The sequence below is a fragment of the Tiliqua scincoides genome, chromosome 4, assembly GCF_035046505.1.
Source record: "Tiliqua scincoides isolate rTilSci1 chromosome 4, rTilSci1.hap2, whole genome shotgun sequence".
In the NCBI taxonomy this organism is placed as follows: Eukaryota; Metazoa; Chordata; class Lepidosauria; order Squamata; family Scincidae; genus Tiliqua; species Tiliqua scincoides.
The window spans coordinates 61299620-61318815 of NC_089824.1; the positions used below are offsets into that span (position 1 = coordinate 61299620).

The following is a 19196-nucleotide window of genomic DNA, read 5'->3' on the forward strand; positions in this document are numbered from 1 at the left end:
CCTTCTAACTTCATGACCCCTGTTCTAGTTTGGAAAAAGCTACATTTAGTGGTGCAGCAATGGATTTTTTGTTGGGGGAGACTATTGGCTAACTTGTGGTGCTGTGGAATACCAAGTATGTTTTCTTAAGACACCATCGTGCAGTAGATGCATTTAATGAAACTGTTCTTCTTTCTAGGTCCTTGGTATCTGTTGGAACATCTCTAGGGTCAGTAACAAGGCAGGCCCTGTCTGCTCCCCTTCTGCCTGCAGCTCGACCTTTCCGTGTCTGTAACCATGACAGAAGCAGTCGTAGAGGAGTTGTTGCAAGCAATCTACACGAACTTATTAGCAAGGTATGCCTTCCTTCCAAAGTGCAAGCCTGATCATAATGCCTGAAACTTCTTAACTAAATGCTTGGACAAGAGAAACTTTAGTTTGTGTCCAGGCAAATGACTAAGAAGTGCTCTGCAAATTATTGATGCTGTGTTGTACTTTACTGGATACTTACTATAACATGCTTAAATTCAGGGGGGAACCAGTTCCTATGTGGATGCTCAGACTAGAATAGGTGATGAAGATGCGCTCTCTATTTAGCAGTGAAGATCTGTCCCACATGCTATTGGCAGCCTTTGGTCTCTTGCTTGCAGAAAATAAGGGTGTAGGAAGGCGAGATGCAGTCACAGTCTCCCTTGCACCACATTGTTTCATGTAATCTTTGGTGTTCTCAAGTTGCAGGGCATGGTCTCATTGGGGTGTGAAGAAACAGGATGGGGCTTGATCAGTTTCTTGATAGGAGGGAATGCTAGATGTTTCGTTTGACACCTCTGGTGTACAGTGAAAGTGAATAGATGTGTTTCCCTTATAATACTAGAACCGGGGTCAGTCAGTGCAACTGGTTGGAAGCTTGGGCAAAAGGTCATTCTTCCTCCAGCATATAATTAGTCTGTGTAATTCATTGGCACAAGATGTGGTGGTGATTGTCACTAGCTTGGATTCCTTTGAAAGGCCATAGGACAAAGTCATGGAGGATAACTCTATCAGTCATGACTATGTTCTAACTCTAGGTTAGTGACATTATGCCTCTGGATACCAGTTGAAGGGAGCAGTGGTGGTGGGAGAAGTCTTTCTCTTTTGTTTATGGGCTTCCCAAAGTGGGTCACTGTGGGGGAAGAAGATGCTAGACTCAGTAGGCCTTTAATGTGATCTAGCAGGGCTTTTCTTAAGTACTATTGATGTAATGGTGATAAAATCCACTTCGGAAGTGGTTTGAGCCTTGTGCTAAAGGCTTTGGCCTGGAGCCACTTGCCCAGCTTTGACTATTAAACTGTCTCCACCAGAAAGTACAGTACTTGGGGTTGTGTAAAAGCTTTATGGTGGCTGCTGTGTGCTGATAACTTGGAACAGTTGCTGAATAACAAATGTGCGTATTCATGACTTATTTCAGGAGAGAGAAATGAGATGGATTGCTTTCAGAACGATGGCATTTAAGTTTTACTATCTCTGATTTAGACTTTAGATGCCTTAATGATTGCTACTGGAATAATAACACTGGTTTTGGAGGAAGATGGCACAGTGGTGGATACAGAAGACTTCTTCCAGTCCCTGGGAGATAACACACACTTCATGCTTCTAAAGAAAGGACAGCAGTGGACACCAGTAAGTGCATGTCAGCTCAAAATGGAATATTACAGGTGATAACAAGCTTGGCACACCTGGTCTAAAGCAGTGGTTCTCAAAGTTTTTGGTCACTGGACCACTTAACACTCCTAGGTGTTGCAGTTACCCTTTGGGGAGCAACCAAAGCCCAGGGGTCAGGTTGCTGGATATAGGTGCGAGAGCAGAAGCAATGGATGGTCAGACAGAAAATCAAGAGACAGCAGACATATTGAGGGTTGAGAGTGCAGAGAGAGAGAGGCTGTTTGTACAAGCCTTCTCACTGCTCTTTTATTGAACATTGCAACATTAATTCAGTTACATTCTGTTCCCAGATAAGTGTGCCACATTGGAATCGCATACAGGGGTGAGAACAATGGGTGCTTCTTTCTCAGAGTGCTGTATCAGCTATTTTCACACTTCGGCCTGGGAACTTAGCACCCCCTTTCGGTGTGCCGTAAAAGGGGGGGGGGAAGGTTTGCCTTCGCCTCTTGCCATATTACCAAGGCTTCAGTGTGCCTCTGCATAAGCACTTAAAACACCACAAATAAACCCTTTATTTATTTAAATTTTGAGATAGCATTTTACAAAATATGAAATCAGTGTAGGCCTTGTTAGCCAAACAAAGAGGACTTTAGGTTGGCATTGTGGGGTCATAACACACAAATTTTGACACCATGCAAAAAGGACATTGGATAAGACAAAAAGACCTTCATGAATACATGCTAAAATTACAGTTGGGAGAAAAGGCAACACCTTTTTCTCTAAAAATGATTTGCTGTGAGCAGAATTATTAAAACCACAGGTGATGACTAGGTAACAACACATTTGCATAATTAAATGAAACATTTCTATCATGGAGCCCATTCCCACGGGCATACAAGGTTTGTTAAATATTTTTGCATATGTTAAATTGCTGCCACTGACCACATAAAGAGTGTGCAGTGAAAGACATTGGGATTTCACCATGAATTACATTTGCATTATAAGACATTGCATCATGAGCTATGCAAACATTGAGAAACTTTAAAAACTTGGTTATATACTATGCACTCCCTTAAGGGGGTGCTGAATGACTGTCTTTTAACACAATTCTAAAAAGCAAAAACAAACATAAGAACAACATTGAACTTCTTATTAGGGGTTCTTGGTTCACTGGATGTCATCAGGAAACTTTAGTGCCATGCATCTTCACGCACTGCTGACACTTAAAACGTTTCTGTGAAAATAAACAGAATAGCAGAACTTTGCTGCTAAGTTATTAATGAAGCTGGCCCTTTCACTCTGGGTCCGGCAATTATCTGTAAAAGCACATGGGGGGTGAAAGCACATTATATTTGCATTTAGTGTTTTACTTAAGACGGGGGGCTTCTGAGTCTTGAGACAGGGAGGCTTGTGAGCCTTGTAAAGTGTTATTAGTGTAAACAAATGATGATCTCATATCCCTCGTTTTTAATTACTTAAATAGAAAAATTGTAAGATGCACTGTGTGGGTGTGTTGCAAGGTCCAAGATGTTATAAGAGATATGCTTAGGTTTGAAAACAAACTGAGCAGGCAGAAGTGGTGATCATTCTTAGGCCTTTAGTTGTTTAAACAAGGGATTATTTCTAAGCATTGAGAATGAATGTGAAAGTTAGAATTCAGCAAAAGGTTGTAACACCGCGTCTCAAGGGAAAATTTCCAAGCATTGAGAGAGTGTCAGAAGTGAGAGTGAGTGAAGTCACATTAACATCTTAAGGGATTCATGTCCAAGCATTGAGAATGTGTGTGAGATTCAGAAGTGAGAAAAAGAGAGAAGCCTGTGTGTGTCAAAAGTGGGAAGCAGAGAGGCCCAGGAAGTACAAAAAAAGCGTTAACTTCAGCTGAGTTTTATTACAATGTGGGGTTCTCTTTTTGAGACACATACATTTTTTACTGGAGACAATTCTGTTGTTCCATCTTACACATACAATTATCACATACCTCCTGCAGTCAGCAAATGGCATTGCACTGTCAATCACGGTGACCTCATGTCTCATAACCATTGTATGACTTGTACTCATACGTATGACTTGTCAAACGTATGACATCGTATGACTTGTACTCATGACATCGTACTCTGGCCTGCGAAATGCAACATAACTGTTGCTAAAAACACTATCTTCTGCACCCTTTGTGAGAACCTGATCTTGGAACTGGCTGTGTTTTTTTGAACCTTTCCGATATAGTTAAACCACCACAACTAATTTGAAATATTACTATCAGCTAGTCACTTGTGTATGCACCAAAACTAGTTTGAAATGAAGACTAAGAATATAAAGAGAGCTGGTGTGAATACTGTTATGCATGCTTGTTGCTCTTGAAGAATATTGGATAGCTATTTACCTGTATATGAAGTCTGAGCTTAAAACTATGCTGCTGAGCCTGTGTGTTAAAAGGAAAGACTAATTTTTAAAAGCGCACAGGACAGGGAAGATTTTTTTTTCTGTGGTCTGAAGACGCTTTCAAACCAAAAAGTTTGAAAGGTCCCAAGGATCTGTCCTGGGACCGGTGCTTTTCAACCTCTTCATAAATGACCTGGAGACAGGGTTGAGCAGTGAAGTGGCTAAGTTTGCAGACGACACCAAACTTTTCCGAGTGGTGAAGACCAGAAGTGATTGTGAGGAGCTCCAGAAGGATCTCTCCAGACTGGCAGAATGGGCAGCAAAATGGCAGATGCGCTTCAATGTCAGTAAGTGTAAAGTCATGCACATTGGGGCAAAAAATCAAAACTTTAGATATAGGCTGATGGGTTCTGAGCTGTCTGTGACAGATCAGGAGAGAGATCTTGGGGTGGTGGTGGACAGGTCGATGAAAGTGTCAACCCAATGTGCGGCGGCAGTGAAGAAGGCCAATTCTATGCTTGGGATCATTAGGAAGGGTATTGAGAACAAAATGGCTAATATTATAATGCCGTTGTACAAATCTATGGTAAGGCCACACCTGGAGTATTGTGTCCAGTTCTGGTCGCCGCATCTCAAAAAAGACATAGTGGAAATGGAAAAGGTGCAAAAGAGAGCGACTAAGATGATTACAGGGCTAGAGCACCTTCCTTATGAGGAAAGACTACGGCGTTTGGGCCTCTTCAGCCTAGAAAAGAGACGCTTGAGGGGGGACATGATTGAGACATACAAAATTATGCAGGGAATGGACAGAGTGGATAGGGAGATGCTCTTTACACTCTCACATAATACCAGAACCAGTGGACATCCACTAAAATTGAGTGTTGGACGGGTTAGGACAGACAAAAGAAAATATTTCTTTACTCAGCGTGTGGTTGGTCTGTGGAACTCCTTGCCACGGGATGTGGTGCTGGCGTCTAGCCTAGATGCCTTTAAAAGGGGATTGGACGAGTTTCTGGAGGAAAAATCCATTATGGGGTACAAGCCATGATGTGTATGCGCAACCTCCTGATTTTAGAAATGGGTTAAGTCAGAATGCCAGATGTAGGGGAGGGCACCAGGATAAGGTCTCTTGTTATCTGGTGTGCTCCCTGGGGCATTTGGTGGGCCGCTGTGAGATACAGGAAGCTGGACTAGTTGGGCCTATGGCCTGATCCAGTGGGGCTGTTCTTATGTTCTTATGTTTCCTGTGGTTTGAAAACAAAGAAACATTCACTGTCTTTGCATCTTATCTATTGTGTTGAGAACACTGGGCACACAGCCAAGTCCAGCAATCCATTTGACTTTCAGTTTTGTGTTTGCTTGGACATTTAACTTAATATACCTTCTAACAAGTGGAAACCAAAAGAAGGCTTAAAGATAATAAAAACAGGCATATATATATACAGGTAACAAAAAAGAGATCAATATGGAATTCCTGGCTAATTTTACAAAACAATTGTTTAACTAACATTTTATAAACTGATAAAAAAACATGGTAAATTATGAAATTATGAAACATCTTATAAGAATAAAACAGAAAGGCCTTAAGGGCTTGATTAAAACTATGGGATCAGAAAAATTTTCTGATGGAACTGAATGAGACCAGAAAATTATTTTTTGATGAAACAGAATAGGATCAGAAAATCATTTTCTTGGTGAATTCAGGGAGGTCCTTTAAGGGCCTGATGAAAGCCTTGGGATCAGAAAAGGTTTCTGATGGAACAGGATAGAATCAGTCAAAGCTATGGGAACAGGGAGACTTTTTAAAAGCCTGAATAGCTTTATTACCTTTACATAAACATCTTAGAAAAAAGAGGTGTAGCTCTGACTAATAACAGAATAAGGTTTAGTTTGACTTTAAAGCTGTGATAACTGCTGCTGATGGGTAAAATGGCTGATGGCTGCAGTTCTAAAAGGTGTGTGGAATGAGAGACACTGAAAAGTTTGGGAACTACTGCAAACCAAACTGAAAGGGAGGGGTGAGTTTAGCTTGTTGGTAGCAGTTTGAGGATCAGAACTGGAGCCAAGGTGTTTAATGCTATATTGTACAGTTTGCTCTTGTTATAAGGTGTGGTTTGACTGATGTTGCACAATATTTTTTGCTTGTGTTTGTTTGGCAAGTTTTACCTTTTAAAAGCAGAAGCTTATGAATATGGCTTAAATTCCGTGATATAAGCCAGGGGAAGATAATTAAATTAAAGGACTGATCACACATTATTTTAAAAACTGATGGCAGCTGCTAATTCAGCTTTCTGTGCAGAAATTTGGGAATTGGTAACGTGGTTTTTTTTTTACTGACCTTCCTTTTGGTATGTGACTACTTACATGGGGATGGGGATTGAGCATCTGACTGGTTTTAAAGAGATTTGCCTATGTTACTTGGGCAAGCCTAAAATCTTTGAAAATATTAAATGTTCCTTCCTCTACGTGCTTAACTCTTTGTTTTTTATAATGGGTAGAGTAAATTTTAAGACTTCTTGGCTTTGAAGTCTTATTGCTTGCTCCCTACTTTTTCTAACAAGGGAAATGATGGCTTCTGGATAGCAGAACACATTCTTTGAGGGGTTGGATGAAAAATGAAGCCATTTAAGCATCTGGGGAAAAAATAGCCTGTTTTGCAGGATTTTGATCTATCTTAAGGTGGTCAAACAGTGGTTCTAACAATCGTTGCAAATGTTGCTCCCAAATGTTGCAATTACACCAAAGTTAACTGTTGGGGGATTTTTGATTCAGGTGTTGCAGGTATAACACGAAATGATAACACTTTATGCTTAATACTACAAATAAAGTGCTTGTGTTTGCACTTTTTCTGGTGCTATATGAAAACTATAAAATTTAAGACAGGTCCTGTAGGAAAAAGGATTTACTTGGGGACTTGCTATTAAAATCCATATGATATTGATTTTTAAAGGATTATAAAGCTTAATTCATTCTCAGCTGACACAAAGCTGGGCTGTTTAACATGTTTTGGGCTGTTTAGCATGCTTTGGGGAAAAACTTAGCTAATGATACTTTTGGCTTTCTTAAAGTGCTGAGCTATTCTGCATTCTGCATAAAGTGGTTGGAACGTTACTGAGCTGCATTCTGCATTCTGTGCATTCTGCGTTCTGCATAAAGTGGTATTCTGCATTCTGTATACTGCATTCTGCATTCTGTGCATACTGCATTCTGCATAAAGTGGTTGGAACGTTACTGAGCTATTCTGCATTCTGTATACTGCATTCTGTGCAGGGGTTCTTAGGGACTTCTAGCTATAAAAAACTAGATGTGTTTATTATACCTTCCTGTCATTCTCCGGCATCTGTGCTAGTGATGCTAAAATCTTTAAGTGTAATCTATACTTCTTTTGGCACAGAATGGGGGAGAGTTTTCTGTTTAACTGCCTTCGGGCATGGTGGCCTTGTTTTACAGGGAGAACTATGGACAGCTTTAAAGACTCCTCTGCTATTAAGTTTTCTGATGCTATTGCGTTTTGAGCCATGGTTTCTATATGGGATGGCTGCTTGTTCTAGCTGGGTTGGTGCAGAGGAGGAAAAAGGGAAATATAAGCTGATGGGCTTTTAGGAAGAGCACTGTTTATTTCCTCTGACTGCTTTTGCGGCTCTGCCTGCAGAGCGAAAGTTTGGATGGCATTTAAGCAAAAAGAGTGCCTCCCTCGGGGTACCAAGGGCAGTGTTCTTTAATCATGTAAATTAAGTCTTTGACCTCTTGAGAGGAAACAGGGTGCTGAGTTTTGCTAAGGAGAAACAGTGAATCATTGCTATGATGCTTTTGCTCCAGCTGAAAGGCTGGAACCCATACTCACCTGGGATCCTGAAGGATGTTTGACATGTCTGTAACCCGTGCAGGGCGAAGTGAGCTGGCGGCGATCTACGTGGCCCCTGTTCCAGGGTCAGATGAAGCAATGAATGGGGAGCAACCTGAAAAGGCTGCTTGATATAGAAAAAAGTGAAGCAGCTTGTCTGCTATACTTGGCTGGCCCCATGTCTGAGCGCCTGGTATAGCTACAATGGTGCTGAGAAGCAACTTGACCTCAAAGCCAGGCTGATTATAAAAGCAGATGCAGTGAGAAGTGAGAGGCAGCCACCAGAAGTTGCAATGCAAGGCTGCTTGGAAAGCACACAAGGCTGTAGAAGTGAGGCTAGAACTGCAGAAAGTCAAAGCAATGAATGGGAGGTGGCCAGAGGACAAGCAGCCTGTCTACTGTACCTGATTGTTGCAGAGAGTCCCTGTTCTAGGATTAGAGGTCCCTGTTCTGGGAATAGAAGTCTCTGTTCGAGGCGCCAGATGTTGCAGTTACCCTTTGGGGAGCAACCAAAGCCCAGGGGTCAGGTTGCTGGATATAGGTGCGAGAGCAGAAGCAATGAATGGTCAGACAGAAAATCAAGAGACAGCAGACATATTGAGGGTTGAGAGTGCAGAGAGAGAGAGGCTGCTTGTACAAGCCTTCTCACTGCTCTTTTATTGAACATTGCAACATTAAGTCAGTTACATTCTGTTACCAGATAGTGTGCCACATTGGAATCGCATACAGGGGTGAGAACAATGGGTGCTTCTTTTTCAGAGTGCTGTATCAGCTATTTTCACACTTCGGCCTGGGAACTTAGCACCCCCTTTCGGTGTGCCGTAAAAGGGGGGGGAAGGTTTGCCTTCGCCTCTTGCCATATTACCAAGGCTTCAGTGTGCCTCTGCATAAGCACTTAAAACACCACACCTAGGAGTTCTTGGGGAGCCCTGCTGAGCACAACGCCAAAAACTGCCAAAGAGCTAGAACAGGAGGGGAATGAGAAAGGAAAGTCACATACAGGGGACATGGGAGGGACTGATGAGCAACTTGGGCAGCAGGCAGATGGTAGTCATTTATGGTGTGCTGAAGGAGTCTTGGAGTTCCTAGGAGCACACTTGAGAGACACTGGTTTTAAAGTATTGTCTGAGCTCAAAGCAGTTTTGCTAGTGGCCATAGGGTAGCTACCTTCCCAAAGAACCAAGCTACAGTTGCTCCTTAGCTGGCAGGTTTGCTTCTTATAGTGGTGGTTTTAAGTCTCATAAGAGTAATGGTGTTGACTTCACCCTGCATAAGTCAGGTGGGAAAACGGCAACCTAGGTGTAGCCAATAAGTCAACCATACTTGACCTGTGTTCACTATGTGCCAATAGCAATGGACTAAGCTCTGCCTTACAGCTTGGCTTTTCAGAAGATCAATATGGTTGCATCTGTTCATTGGAACTTACTTGCTTTAGGTTTTTGGGTTCTTGAAAGAGAAATGCCAGGGATGAATTTTCTGTGCCAGTGCTTCCTAAACTCCTGCAAGGGAGTTGGGAGTACTGTAAGTATGTGTAGAGGAGGGGCTATGGCAGCAACATGCTCCCCAGGATTGCGCTGTAGCTGGGAGAGGAGGGTTTTCACCTTACCTGAGCAAATGCCAGCCTCCGGGGGTTGCAGGGAGCCCTGCAGATGCCTCTGCAGGACTCTCTGAGCCTCCAAAACAGTAAAAAACTTAATTGGAAGCTACTTCTGGGTTTTTTTATTGAAAATGGGAAATGGCTTTCAATTGTTCTTTAGTATAACCGAATCTTGGGAAGCACGTCTCCCCACATTCCTCTGGGGGCTGGTAGCTGCTATGGGAAGGTGGAAACCCTTCCCCCCTGGCAGCAGTATAATCCTGTTGATTGTGCTGCTGCGTTCCCCCCACCCCTCAAGGAGCCAGAGCTAAGTGCTTCCCAGGCTCTTGGGTCATAACCTACCAGTTTGGGAACCATGCAGATTCAAAAATTCAGTGGACTTACAGGGTTGCTAGTTCTGGCCCTTTCCCTTGACTTGCTTACCTAGAGTATGTTTCAGGTTGTCCTTTCTCTTAACGTGCAGTTTCTCAAGTCTCATGTGAATTTTCTCAATTTCTTTTCTGCCCCCTCTCAGGCCTTTGTTACCACCACTTACCTTGGCTGTTATCCGAGTGCATGATTGATGCCTAGTTCTTTGTATGAAGACATCAACTTGAATGTTGTAATCTTTCAAAACAGCTGGCTGTCCAAATGACTTTGGAGGCTACTGAGACTAGACTGGATAGCATCTTGCAACATAATCTAGTATATGTGACAATGCAGTCTAGGTATTGCCTTAAAGAACTAGCTACAAGTTTCATCTAAACTTGGGTTCCAGTTATGCCATCTATTGTCTGTCTGGTCCAGAATGTGACCTAACTCTAGGTTCACTGCCTTCCAGCTTTCCTGCTCTAGTCATACTGCAGTAGGACCCAAAAGTATTACATTTTTCCCCATCATTGTGACTGAACTTCTCTAATGGGTGCCATGTTTATGATCTTGTGACTGCTCAGTTTCTTGCTACCACAGGCTTTACCACCACAGTTGCTTCGCACAGTGTTTCTCAACGTTTGTCGTCTGCAGTACCACTTCACATTGTCCCCCTATTTGAAGTATCACTGAAAGTAACTGGTAATGACATCATTGCAAATACTTCTGGTTTGGGAGGCCAGATGTGACACAACACCAGTAAGAAGCACAGCCTTGATGGTAGAGCTTTTTTGAGTATGGAAAAGTGCTCTGAAGCTCTGTCTTCCTAGCCAAGCCTCCTATTGTTGTTATGTTGTATTCCTGATCTCGTTGCTGGGTGGCAGGTGTGCAGGGGTCCCACAAGTACCACTGGTGGTTGAGAAACACTGGCTTAGCATATTAAATGTAATTTTGCAAGTGTAGTCATTAGAGTGACTGATGCTTTGACAAAGCCAGTGCCAAACATAACACAATACCCTTCACTAGAGAAATGGAGAAGAATCTTGGATTCCTTAATCTGATTTTTATGAATACACAGCTTTTTTACCATTCTAAAAACTTCCTTCAGGGGCTATTGATATAAGCAGTAACTAGAAACATGCATTTCAGGTATGTCATCTTTTTTTCTCCAGGGGCCAAATTATGGTATCAGAACTGTACAGCAGCCAAAGAAAATGGGTGTGGCAAACATCACCTTGGACTTGTACAAGCTGAGTCCTAAGGACTTCATTGGATGTCTAAATATTAAAGCTACCTTCTATGAAATCTATTCTGTGTCATATGACATAAAATGCATGGGAGCAAAGACAGTACTCCGGTAAGTTTTTATAATTGTGCTCCTTGGTACACTAAGCAAATGATGTAGACATGAAGCATTATCATTTCTTGTGGCTAGAAGTAAACAACTAAACATAACTGCAATAAGCCTTCCTATGCAGACCTAGTCCTCCACTAAAATGTGGATTGATGACTAGCAAGCAGAACTTAAGCTAATGCTATAGAGATGAAAAGCTAGACATGTGTCCCCAGGGAAAAAATTCTTAAATGCTCCATTCTAAAGAAGCTGCTGAAATATTTTGGCTAAGTTTTTTCTACAAAGGCAAGCAGAAGACTACTTGAACTTAAAAATCAAGTCACAAGGAAAGCAGCATCCTATAACATAAGCTGCTTTGAATGCCTTTTGGAGAGATAAAGTGGGGTAGAAATCTAGTAAATAAAGGGGATGAATAATGTAGAGAAAATTGTGCTTCCCTTTGATCTGCTGTAGTGGCTTAATCTCAAATTCCTAGATGCTAGATAGTAGTTTTTCACGAACCTTATGATAAGAGCATTATATAACTGTTGTGGATAGTCCTAGTGAAATGTCTTGCTGTTCCAACATAGAAAATGCTTCCCATGTATTTGTTGGCTCCTGTTTTATTTAACCATCTGCACATCTAGCTCATTTCTGTCTAGAAGTACCATGTCAGTCTTGCTATAGGGGGTAAGAGCTTTTGCAGGGATAAGGTTCTGAAAACTCACTAGCTCTGATAGAACTGAAGACTGACTTATTGCCTTGATTCTGTATGTGAATTCTTGCCCTAATATTTGAGGGAGCAAACTAATCTTGTGCTTAACAGCCTATTATCTAAGCATTTGTAAACCCAGTTAAATTAAGTGAATTTTATTTTAAAACTGAATATGATAGGGATTACAGTCAAAAACAGAAGGAAGCAAACTTGATCATGGAAGCACTTTTTTTTAGCAGATAGTGCAGTGAGTTTTCCAAAATCTATCCCAAATCTACTAATGATCAGATGTTCAAAACCAAGTTTCTGATGCAATCTAGGATACTGGCATCTTGCTTTCACTCACTGGAGCAAGTGCTCCAGACACTAAACAAGGGTCAAACCTAAGTGGCGTGTAATGGCCGTATAAATGCATAGGAAAACTGTGCTGTACTTGATTTTACCAGTTTTCTAGTCTCTTACTAGTTCTGAAATGGCTCTAAACATGATCCTGAAACTACAGTGATGGTGTGTGCCCTTATCTGCTCTGTATAGAAAGCTGCTTATAATGCTGGTTGTTGAGTGAACTTTGTTAAAAGTACCTGGTAGTGCCAGGAGGAGTAATGATTCAGAGGGGGTAGTAGGCAATTGGGAATCTGTTACTAGAACAGTTGTAAGAATTGGGGGAGTTGTCATAAGTACTGTACAAAGTAGACTTTTGTGCATGGAAACTATGCAGTGCCCATTCATAAGTTCATTCTTAGACTAGTGTTATAGTCTTGACTTGACTAGAGGCTACCCTATTTATTCCTCCTCAAGGTACTGACTAGACATCTAACATGGTTTTATGCAGCACATGAACCTAGGTGGTTGCTATTGCAGCTGCATCCCCACAGTTGGAGGGTAGAACTAGATCCTGACTAAGCACACATTACAGGGAAATCTGTGCTGAAATAAGTGTGTTGCCCAGAGTTGGTATGTCTGTCACTAAATTGACCACTTTCTTATTGCAGGAAGATGCTTCGCTTTCTCTCGCATGCTGCACAAGTAACAGGACAGCTGCTTGTCTGCACTGGATCATATGTATTGCAGTTAATGGGCGACTATGATGAAGAGAGCCTGGTCACAGATGGAAAGCATTAAGTGGCATAAACACAAGACCTTTTTAATACTGGTTATCCAGCTCACATCCTTCAAGTTCTCTCTAATTTTTTAAAAATGTGTCAAACTTTTGCACTTGGTCAGTGTAACAGCCCTTGCCTTTCTCTCTAGTGCTCACATTTTATAAGATAATGATGTGATAACTGTAAATATGATCGGAGTCTTAATGTAGTGAAAGGAAAGGTTTTCTATTTTAAGTGGGGCCATTCTTGTGCCATAAATTCCAAAATGAAGAATCCTGCACATGGCAAGCAGGCACTAATTGACAATATGTCTTGCCTGAGATTACTGTCTTCAGGATTGCCATGTAGCAAATTCTGACTGGATTTGGTCTCTTGCAGAAGCAAAACACTAATCTCAACTATCACTGGACAGTTTCTCTTTTTATAGAGCTGTAAATTTTAAAAACAAGTTTCAGTATTAAAACTGCAGTATTGGAAGACCTCAAATTGCTGGTGTTCAAGTAGAGGTTTATGTGTAGCTCATGGCACTTCTGGCATGCCTAGAGAGCAACTTGCTTGCAACAGAGAAATTGTATAGGAATGTTTCATCTTACTGGCCAAACTTAATGCACAACTGAACTAAACTGTTCATGCTTCAGAAGGATACCCTTTGTCTGTCTCATGCTTGCAAAAGGAAGACAGAAAATCAAGGGAGAGAAAGGTACACTTGAGAGAACTTGGAATCTTTCATCTGGGACATCTTCCCCTTACCCCAGAACGTGCAGTGCTGGGGAGGGTGGCAGCAGCAGCAATTATTCCAAAGTTAGAGGGGCGTTACGGACAAAAGTGTGGGTTTCAGGTGACCATAAGTGTGTTGCCAATCTTTTGATTTCTTAGTATTTCTAAAATTGAAGTTGAGGAAATCCTGTTTCAGGCTTATGATGCATCATCTATACTAGAGATTTGCAAGTTGCTGTAAATCTTACCTGCCTCAAACTAGAGACCTGGTGCTTCAGTTTTCCCTGAAGTTTGGATCTACAGAGATTTAAGGGACAGTAACCCTTAAGCAACAGAAATAGCAGTTGTATTCTATCCCCTTCTGGTCACCAAACAAATGGAAACGGGTTCATCGCATAGCCCCAACAGTGGTGGTATTTGTGTCTAGTGATAGAAATGGCTGCTGTTGGACTCCCCTGACATTTCAGTGTGAGAAACTGGATTATAATCCTCCAAACCTCTTGTATTTGAATCCCACCATTCTTCTGAAATCAATACAGAAGATAATGGAATCTAGACCTGTTTGCTTCAGCTAGGTGATGGTACCACGTGAGTTTGAATCAAGCTCTGGTCTCTTTTCCTGCTGGATGTTGATGGTACTACAGGGCTCTTGCTGTTAGACTTGAGTACCATCTGTCTGCACAGGGCTAAATCTGTATTTGGAACATTGATGCCAACCCAAAGAGCACAAGAGGCAAATAGAAGGAAGTGAGATGTGCTAGTGGGTCACTCAGGATAGTGAAAGTGAAAAGTGATCTTGTTTTTAAAAAAAAAATAGCTGACATAAGGGAATGTTCATGCCATAGGCCTCCATGATCTACTAAAATGAATAGAAGGCTATTCAGCTGCTGAAAGCAGTTCTCTGTAATCTAAAATTTAAACCTGTATTGTCAAGCAAATGTGTGCATATTTTGGTGGGCAGGGACACTTCTGAGTGTACTGAGACTGTAAGCTTAGCTATGTACTTTAAACTTCAGTTACATCCATGATTTCTGATTAGCTGAAGAGCTTAATTTCTTGCTTTAAATTTTGCCACCTAGTAGGGAGGGGTGGTCATGAGCCACTTTAAAAACATTTCAAGTATTGTAATCTCCATTACCATAGTTAACTTTCCAGGATAAGCTGTAAATAGCTTTAACATGCTTCTTTACATATGTCCATTGTTCAGTTATAAACATCATTCAAAAGTATTTCAGTTCTAAAGGAATTATCCCAAATCCACTGCTAGAACAGAACTGCATCAGAGTCCCACTATGTAAGAAATTGATGATGAAATGCCTTAAGATAAGCTTGTACAATTTCATAACACACCAAAATTGATGCAGTCTCTCATGTACTACATGATGTGCCAGAGCTTCAATAACTACCTATGTGTGTTGGATGCTTATACTGAAATAAAGCAAATGGCTGTATCTCATTGGCTGCACTTGGCTTGGTAGATCCCAAGCTTTTGCTCTGTTTGTGGTGCCTGTTGGCTACCTTGGGGAAACCCACAGCTTAAATTTAAAAAGGTTGTCATGCTTGGAAGTAACTGTCTGCTGCAGTTGTCCTGCTGCAAAGACCAATTAAAGGGCCTTGTATCTCAAATGTAACACTTGAGTATGTCTAAATTACACCCCTGGTGGTTGTATTGGGTCATGCAATAGATTATTTTCCAATTCCTGTGCTACTTTATGTGCAAAAGCATTGTTTCTTGGTAACCTGATGTATAAATGCCATATTTATAAATATATTGACTGAAACGTCTGCCCAGTTGAAATCTAGCTGGAGTTCTGACTCAGTTTCTTAAACTGAACTAAACCATTGCTGCTTCTAGAAATCTGGAGTGCCAATTAAAATTTAATCTTAAAATATTAAAGCTGTTCATGGATGGAAGTGAATAGGATTATTGTAAAATCCTGTGAAATTTGGGCATCTCTTAGTAAACTTAAGATGGACACACCACATCCATAGAGTGCATGCCGGTGTCACACATATTAGTAACACGTGCATGCAGCAGTATAGGTACTTGTACTGTACTTCACTCTTTTTCAGATAGGAAAAGCATACAGGTTGGCCTTGGATCACAAGACTCTCAACTCAACACAACTCAAGACAATTCCTTCTCTGCCCAAGCCCAGTTGTGCACCAAGAAACTTGGGCAGTCTGAGAGCAGTTCATGTGGGAGGGAGAAAGGGAGTTCAGTTACTGGATTTTGGATTCAGTAAGAAGATAAAATTGGCCTCAGGCTTCTTCCTTCCCTGCAGGGAATGCCTGGAAGAAACAGTGATAGTTCATAAATTAGGATGCTTGCTGCACATCCACGTTAAGAATATATACTGCCTTTTAACTAAAGTTCATAAGGTGGTTTACAAATACATCTCAGCCAGAGAGGAGGGAAAGCAACAGTAGAAAGCATAGTTAAAACTGTAGAATGCTTGATGATTAAGTGAGGGTGTTTTTCCTGTGCTGAGAAGTTTGAATCAAAACAGGAAGCAAGGTTCCTTTGTCCACCAATATGAACAGTGATTGAGTCAACCAGAATGAGTACCTCAGTCAGAATTCCTTTTTTGGAAGCTAGTTGGTCACTTCCATTTGTATTAGATCGCATGTCTATAATGTAGTCAGACAAAAACTACCACTGCTAGGCATGCCAGAAATTCATAGTTTCCATGTGGAACTTAAGCACTCCAATGCCTTAAAGATCTTGGTTAAACACTGTATTTTCTAGTGGCTGATTGCTGGTGTCCTGCATTGTTTGTAAGTCCTTTTTAGTAATTTCTTTACTATGCTTACACAGTTGGTATACTTCCAAAATTACTTGTTCTGTGTTATAAAACTTTGGGGCTGAAGGATTATTTTTCAGTTGTGGAAATCTGTAGCAACTGGTACAAAAATGGGTTTGAGTTCAGCCCTCCATCTAGGCAAAATCAGAAATCCTTATGCATTAAGTTTTTCTCCCAAACCATTTTACGCTAGTCCAGATTAGAAACTTGGAGATAAATATCTAACCATTAAATACTGGTTGCATATATTTGTCCCTGCCTTACTGCATCTTCTGTCTTTTCTTTCCTGAATTTTTATGTCACAGATAATAAAAATCAACTCCCTTAAAAAAAAAACACAAAAAACTCTGCTTAAAACAGACTTGACTTAGGTTAGTGCTGGTTTGCATAGGAGTGGGAGACAGATTTCCATAACCTGAACTCTCTTCTGCCTTCTCCTCAGAACCCCCCCAAATCATATGTCACCCCTTTGCAGGTGGGGGAAAGGTTACCCAAATAACCCTCTCAGGCCAGTGTTGATGCCTTTAGGAGGCCTGTGACCCAGACAAAAATGACTTTACATTTCTACTCCAACCTCTCCTGGGAATTTCACAATGTTCTGCAATAAACACACACTTGTTTCCCAATTATGTACAACCCATACATTCTATGTTAAACTAGTGAAACTGTTGAGTAAGTCTATTTTGGTTTTAACCCTTATTAATTTTGTACAGGGGGATACAATATTTCTCCCAAGCTGGACCCAATATTGCTGCTGTGCTCAAACAAAACTGTGAGAATGTGGCATACTACTCCATATTAATTCTTCCTTTGGCCAGTACAAATCAGCTGCTGCTATGTGCATATTCCAAGTTCTTTTCAATAAAGTGTATGGCCTACCATGAAGTGTATGGCCTTATTGAAATAAGCACAATAACTGCTTGTGGATTATGCCACAGTGCTGAATCCTTAAACAGAATAGGACATTGCAACTCTGCCATTGTTTTAATAATTATATAGCACTTTGAATGTACAAAGTGTTTCTCATGTATTATCTTGACGTCTTCCTTACAACAATCCCTGTAAGAAGTATAAATATCCCTATATTAACTGCTAAGGCTGGGTAGCTTGTTTAAGAGCACGTAGTACATTTGTGGCAAAAGTTGCGATTTAAACCAGGGAAGTCCTGAGTCACAGCTCAATCTCTTAACCACTGTGTTCCACCATGATGTTTTGATCCCTGCTTATATGCCTGCTTATTGGGTCCCTGCTTATTGGGTTCTTGAAACTGATTCTGCAAACTGCATTTGCTGTAAAAATTCTAACACTATTCTAAGCTGTACAACTGTTTAAATTTTAAATCAAGTAGAGGTAATGTGATATCAAATGTTGTCCTGGGGTAGGGGGAGCAAGGGCTGCAAGTTTTTCCTGAGATCAGCAGGCAACATTGTATAAATCATTAATCCCAATACAGAGAAAATTAATCTGTGTTTTACCTTGTTTATTTGTTATATGCCAATAAAGGTTGTGATGAGAAAATTAATTATTCTTAAATTCCATAACTATCAGTGATATGTAAGCATGACAGCTTTCGGTGGACTAGGGAAACAATCTGACATACTTCACATAATTTTTAGTGTACAATTATGTAACCCTGATCTCTTCAAAGGGAAGGTGATGGATAATAACACAACCTATAATTTCAGTAGTTCTAGGTTTGGCCTACACCAAAGTTGTATGTCTGTATCTGAACTGTACTAGTATTAGTTACAGGGACTTATACACACTTACCTGGGAGTAGGTCCCATTGAATTCAGTAGAACTTATGCCTGAGTAGTTGTGAATAGGATTGTGCTGTCATTTGATTTAGTCATACATACCTGAGGTCTAGAAAACTAGGATGTTATGGAAATGGTTATGCTGGATGGTTATTAGCTCTTCTCCTGACATCTCCTTTTTTTGTATGAGGAATTTTCAGTGGTATGATCCCCAACCTGTAGTCTGAAGTGGTACAGCTTGGACATCTCAGTGAGAACTACATCCTGGATTAATCCCCTGTGTTCATGGTGAGGCTTAGCAAATAGGCAAATTAGAGATGTGAACCTCTCAGATACTATATAAGCATAAAGTATTCTTTAATTTGAGTATTATAAGTATACTATACTTATATACTATATAAGCATAAAGATACTTATAAACATACCTATAAGATACCTATAAGCATAAAGATACTCAGATACTATATAAGCATAAAGTATTCTTTAATTTAATTTGAAAGTTAGTAAACTTTCACTCCTCCTGTCTTTCATGATCTAATGAATTCATCTGTTAACTGGAAGGAATCTCAGAAATGCATTAGATCTTCAACTGTGTGTACACCCCATCCCACTCCCCATTTCTACCAAGTTGACTCTGTCTTCTCAGCTATGAACTTTATACAGAGTGCTATTATGCTGGTTTCAGATAATGGGAATCAAATGCTGTACTACCACTCGCTCCTCATGCGCATAACTTGGAAATGTGGCCTACAGAATAACTTTGCTATGTGCATTGATTTTGGGCTCAGTGCCAAAAAGTAAGAAATGCCCAAATACTAAGTGGCTGAAATTAAGTGCTCCATAATTGCCCCAAAATATTATTTTAAGGAAAATCTGTTGCCTGTGTGTAAAATATTAATGCCATGTATCCACTTTCTCCCTGGCTTTTCATTCCTTCTATGAAAATGTCTCTTGTGAGGGAAGCTGGAGAAGGCTGACG

The 19196-nt window shown here is 40.7% G+C and overlaps 1 protein-coding gene across 1 annotated transcript; it reads left to right on the top strand.

Annotated features, from left to right (window-relative positions):
• The first annotated feature begins 253 nt into the window (after nucleotides 1–253).
• Nucleotides 254–15092, top strand: CIDEA (cell death inducing DFFA like effector a). The gene is made up of 4 exons (XM_066625694.1): nucleotides 254–335; nucleotides 1492–1638; nucleotides 10961–11145; nucleotides 12829–15092. Exons 2-4 carry the CDS (start codon nucleotides 1507–1509, stop codon nucleotides 12956–12958), a joined length of 447 nt encoding a protein of 148 aa, XP_066481791.1. The 5' UTR covers nucleotides 254–335; nucleotides 1492–1506; the 3' UTR covers nucleotides 12959–15092.
• Nucleotides 15093–19196: the final 4104 nt, after the last annotated feature.

What these genes read in the sequence shown, in the direction of transcription:
- CIDEA (XM_066625694.1), top strand. Translation starts at nt 1,507, where the DNA reads ATGATTGCTACTGGAATAATAACACTGGTTTTGGAGGAAGATGGCACA. An exon ending in AAGGACAGCAGTGGACACCA is followed by an intron (nt 1,639 to 10,960) that starts GTAAGTGCATGT and finishes TTTTTTCTCCAG; the next exon opens with GGGCCAAATTATGGTATCAG. An exon ending in GGAGCAAAGACAGTACTCCG is followed by an intron (nt 11,146 to 12,828) that starts GTAAGTTTTTAT and finishes TTCTTATTGCAG; the next exon opens with GAAGATGCTTCGCTTTCTCT.